Here is a 5,871-nt window from a genome sequence, read left to right as displayed (position 1 = left end):
ATCCCGTGTTTCCCTAAAGCCATCCTTTGCAAACAGTAACTAACTCCTTGTATTAGTCAGGGTTCTCCAAAGTCACAAAACTTAGGGAATGCGTCTATATTGAGGGAATTATTGTGATGACTTACAGTCTGTAGTCCAACTAACCCAACAGTGGTCAGCTGTGAATGGGAAGTTCAAGAATCTGAGTAGTTGCTCAGTCCCATGAGGCTGGTTGTTTCAGCTGGTCTTCAGTGGCAGTGGGTTCCAACAGATGTGCTGGCAAGTAAGTGCATGCACGTAGGCAAAGAACAAAAACTCTTCCTTCTTCCACTGGCCTTAGTTAGGTCTCCAGCAGGTGTGGCCCAGATTAAAAGTGTGTACCTCCTCGGTTGGATCTGAACTCAGAGATCTCCTTGCCTCAGTCTCCTGGGATTAAAGGCATGCATGGACTTTCCTGGGCCTAAGCTTTTCATAGCCACTATGCCTCAAGATTTCTATGCCAAGATCAGGTCAGAAACTTGTGTCATCCAGCCTCAAGATCTGGATCACAGGTGAGCCCTCCAATTCTGGTTTGTAGTTCATTCCAGATACAGTCAAGTTGACAACCAGAAATAGCCATTACATTCCTCGAATCCTGATTTTGATATTCCATCTACTTTTGAAAACTCTATCTACACTAGTGAAAGAGGAAAATGTTTTTTTGGGGACTATTCAGTACAAGGTTTCTTTTTTATGCTTTCAAAACACAGCACTGCCCAAGTTTAGTGGTACAGTTCTGTAATCTCTGCATTTGGGAAGACCTTTTTCTGTCTCACCTTCTCTTTCCTTCCAAGCATATTATGAGACTCACGGGTAGCAAAGTGGTTCTACGGCAAATTAACACACCCATCATCTCACATGGGTTTTCTTGTGTGTGGGGGTGGGGGTGGGGCAGAAACCACTGAAGTCAGGAATCCCACATAATTTAACATAGTACTATTAGCTATACTTTCGTTGTAGATTAGCCACCTTCCTTTATTCATAATATGTATTTGCTATTTCATACGTTTAGCCCTACTGCCACTGCTTTCCTAACTGCTAATCCCATCCTGTCTGCTTTATTCTTTATCATTGACTGCATCTTTGGGATTTTTTTCTTTTTAATTATGTTTTTTTCCTTCAGTGAAATCATGTAGTTACCTTTTTTAGTCTGGCTTATTTCACTTAGCATGAAACTTATATAGGGAATAAAAAAAAAAGACTAGCAAGAAAACAAAGAACCCTATTTTTAAAATGTGCACATGACTCAAAATAGCAAATAAACAGAAATGGAAGGGCACAATGGGTAGAAGATGCTTGCCATTAATCCTGGGAACCTGAGTTCAAGTCACTGAGTTCTCATAACAGGAGAATATTGACTCCTGCCAGTTATCCTCTGACCTCCACACACATGCTGTTGATTCTGAGTTTGTACACACGTATCTCTCTCTCTCTCTCTCTCTCTCTCTCTCTCTCNCNCACACACACACACACACACACACACAGCACAAACGTCTAATTTTAAAAAGACAAGCCCAACAGGCACATGAAAATTATGTCCAGCATCACTAATCACCAAAGAAATACATTTTAAAAACATGGGAGAGTCAGATGTAGTGTAGTGGCTTATACTTGTAATTTCAACACTTACAGAAGAACTGGCAGGAGGATCATGGCTTAAGGCTAGATCCTATCTCAAAACCAAACAAGCAGACAACAATAAAAAACCACAATGAGATCTCACACTAACCCTGTTAGGATTCTTTCCCCTGAAGACAAAGGGTGTGAGAAAAGAAGTGGAGAAAAGAAACCTTGTATCTTGGTGAAAATTTAAGTTATGCATATAATATAATAAACTAAATTGAATTTTTTAAAAAAAAATCAAAATTACAAGCTGGGCATGGTGGCTCATGCCTTTAATCCCAGCACTCGGGAGGCAGAGGCAGGCGGATTTCTGAGTTCGAGGCCAGCTGGTCTACAAAGTGAGTTCCAGGACAGCCAGTGCTACAAAGAGAAACCCTGTCTCAAAACAAACAAACAAACAAACAAACAATAATTGACCTAATAAGACATTTCATGTTCATATTCATTACAGAATTATTCACAGAAGAGGAAATATAATAGCTATTGTATTGGACATTTTATGTCAGCTTAACGAAAGCTAAAGTCATCTGAGGGAACCTCAATTAAGAAAATGCCTCCATAATGCCAGCTTATACTAAAGCCTGTAGGGCATTTTCTTAGTGATTGACATTGAGGGCCCAGCCCTTTGTGGGTGTTGCCACTCTTGGGCTGGTGGCCCTGGGTTCTATAAGAAAACAAGCTGAGCAAGCCATGGAGGATCAAGCCAGTAAGCAGCACCCCCCTCCATGGACTCTGCATCAGCCCCTGCCTTCAGGTTCCAGTCCTATTTGCATTCCTGTCCTGACTTCTTTCAGTGATGAACTACAATATGGGAATGTAAGCCAAATAAATCCTTTCCAACTTGCTTTTGGGCATGGTATTTAATCCCAGCAAGAGTGACCCTAAGACATCCATCTAAGGGCTGGAGAGATGGCTCAGTGGTTAAGAGCACCGACTACTCTTCCGAAGGTCCTGAGTTCAAATCCCAGCAACCACATGGTGGCTCACAACCATCTGTAATGAGATCTGACATCCTCTTCTGGTGCATCTGAAGACAGCTGCAGTGTAATTAGTGTAATAATAATAAATAAATCAGTAAAAAACAAAAATAAAAAAAAGACATTGGTGCCTTTCAATGGATCAAGAAAGTAGGATATATACAAAAGGGAATGCTCTTCTGACATAAAAGGAAACCCTGTTATTTGCAGCAGTTTGGGTGTAACTGAAGAACATTATGCTAAGATGCCAAGAGGAACAGACACAAACATAATCAAGTGTGTAATATAAGATGATCTAATGTATAACATCAAATGGTTGAATTCAAAGAAGTAGGGACTAGCAGGACTTGTGGGGAATATATTAAAGACACTAAGTTTTATTTGGAATTAGTTCTGTATATTTGCTGTATATCATAATGATTGTGATTAACAATAATGTATATTTGCAAACTGTGTAAGAGGAGGCTTTAAGTGTCCTTACCACAAAGAAATGTGTTATCATCCTATAATGTATTTATAGGAGAGTATCAAGTTGTATTCCATAAATATACGCAATATCCCCTTGCTTATGCAAATTAAATTATTTGAATATAATCTTGGTTACAGAATTAATATAAAGCTGTAATTTGAATATAGAAGTTTTATCTTCAGAGTTCCTTAAATACTTATTTTCTGACCCTATTTAGAAAAAAAAAAATCTGTCAGTTATAAACCTGAACTACAGGCCTATAGTTTACCTGTAAGAAAATATAAGTTCTATGTAATTATAAAGTCATGATAAATCATCACTGTCCTCTAAACCTTCAAATAGGATCAAAATCTGTTGTTCTGTTTGTTTCCTCAAAAGTCACAAATACACACAAAAGGCATTCCTTTAGAAGCAGGCAGACAGCAGCTGGAGTACAGTGCATGCTTATGATCTGTAAGCACCTGGGTTCTTTCCAAAGCATACACCCTCCCCAGAGGCAGTCACAGAAACTAGAAACTCAGTGACTCATGAAGTAAAAAAAGAAATCCAGACAATCAGAATTTTAGGAGGGGAGAAGACCTTAAAATGTATCTAGCCTAGCTCGTAGAAACCAGGGGAAGAGACTAGACTCACACCTAGGGTCATGCAGCTAACTTCCTGTAATTCAAGAATGGCAACCTGGGTCTACTATTAGCTTGCAGTGATAAAGCCCACGGAATAAAAGAACACGTCAGTATTAGAACTTGTTTTTACTTTAACATATATGGGAGTTAGAAAAATAGGACACCTGTCACACATCTACAGAAATAAATCCTTTTATTTTAAACATTCCTTTTCTTCTTTAAGATGCATACAGTACTTGTAAGCCCAAGAATTCTGAGAAAAACTATAGAAGACCTGGCACTATTTTTGAGAATTACACAACTGGGCAGCAAAATAACACCTTTATAAATGGACAGACATACACAAATTAAAAATTTAGTGTTTGCACAAAAAATAAAGTTACATTCAACACGTTTCTTGAACGTGCATTCAAATGTTTAATGTTTTCTAAGCTTTGGTCATCATGCTTTATTATAACTCTTAAATTTCACAATTGTGCAGATGATTAAACCCAAAAGTTTAGCAAATATATCATAGTAACACAGCAGCTATAGGAAGCTAATACTGCATAATCATATTAGCAGACTGTTTCAAAACATGTTATTCACAAACAGCACACAAGACTTATTTTGTGATAACAGTTAAATGACTTTTCTTCCACTTCATAAAACAAGACAGAGTAATGAGACGTAACAGAACATGATTACATAATAAAAAGTATATTTTTAATTACAAATCTAATTGTACATATGGGGCAACAAATTGCAGTTTCTATAGAATAGTGCAAATGAGCAAGATTTTTCCCAAAAATATTTAAAATTTAGTTCATCCCAGGTGCCATGGATTTCATATCAGTTTATATTTCGTATTAGTTTATATTAATTATTTTAGGTTTTCATGTGATGGCTATCAGGACAGATCTGAACTCACAGGTAGGCTGCAAATAAACATAGCCCCTGACTTAATTTACTAGACATGAAATTCAGGCACTCAAAATAAAAAATGTAAGTTTAAAAAGATTTCATCTGTCATCACGTAAATTGTTCATCACAACTAGTTCATCAAAAACTCATAATTCACTTAAAACTGTCGCATCAAGTAATTCCTCTAAACTTTTTTTGATATGTGGTGGTTGAGATGCAGCCTGATTTAATAGATTCTGACCCATCTGTGCAAAAAGTGCTTTTGATAATTTAGCTGTGGCTGTTCGTATATTTCCACCAGTTCCAGGCAGGGAGCCACTATGTGTCATATTTCCTAAGAGGTGCCATAAAACCACCAGCACTTTCTGTTCTGTGGCATGAGGCTTCCTTTGATAAAGCTCCGTAACAATATCTGCAACAAAAAACATGGGCAACAGTCAGAGATTCCCCAAAGTAAATTCCAGGTCTGTTAAATAACAAGAATCCAAAATATGGGCTTCTGTCCTGGGCTATTTGTCCTAAAATATTAGGCCTTAAAAACAAAACAAAAACAAGCAGGCAAAACTGGGAAATATTGGGATCGTCAGGTGTCAAGAGTGCCCTATATATGACAACTAGTTCAGAAAAAGAAATGCTAAAGATCTCAACATTTCCCGCATACAGGTAAATACAATTTATAGAGCGCAACTCATGGACCTTTCATCAAGCAAACAAAACACTGAACCTGCCTTCATCCATGAGCATCCACATTGACTCTAGTGCCTGCTGAACACAGGACAGACTTCTTTCTCTTCCTTTCCTTTCTCCTCTTTAAACACTCCAGTGGTGGGCATCCAACTCAGATGTTTAGAAGTCTAAGCAAGTAATTTATTATAGAACTACAATCTCAGTCCTAAGATTATTTTAAAGACTACTTTGGTGTACATGTCTTAAACAGTTCTTTTGTAGACTATTACACAATTTATTTCTACTCTGTACAGCAGTCATATTCAATTGACAGCTATAATAAATTAAATAGAAACACCCATCAATTTATCCTTAATATCACTTGCAGGAAAATGAACATACCTGGAGATCATCATCATAAACAATGGCATATGTTCAATGTAGAGGATATACTTGTATAAAAATGTCTTTACATAAACCCTATGCTAGGTACAATGAATATATCACAAAATAAATTATTTTTAAAAATATATTACTTTAGAAATTATTACTTCAGCCCAGGCAGTGGTGACATCTGCTTTTTTTTTTTTTT

At 37.2% G+C, this 5,871-nt stretch overlaps 1 protein-coding gene across 1 annotated transcript in view; it reads right to left on the bottom strand.

Moving 5' to 3' along the window:
* Positions 1-3,858: 3,858 nt before the first annotated feature.
* Togaram1 (TOG array regulator of axonemal microtubules 1) overlaps positions 3,859-5,871 on the bottom strand; it is a 57,082-nt gene continuing 55,069 nt past the window's right edge. The window contains exon 19 of the mRNA XM_029540538.1: positions 3,859-5,025. Coding sequence (XP_029396398.1) covers positions 4,760-5,025 — 266 coding nt within the window. The 3' untranslated portion in view covers positions 3,859-4,759. The remainder of the gene's footprint in view (positions 5,026-5,871) is intronic.

The sequence above is a fragment of the Mus pahari genome, chromosome 7 (assembly GCF_900095145.1).
Source record: "Mus pahari chromosome 7, PAHARI_EIJ_v1.1, whole genome shotgun sequence".
Lineage (NCBI taxonomy): Eukaryota > Metazoa > Chordata > Mammalia > Rodentia > Muridae > Mus > Mus pahari.
Note: the sequence above shows the minus strand (reverse complement) of the source record. Positions and strands in the feature narration are given on the sequence as shown.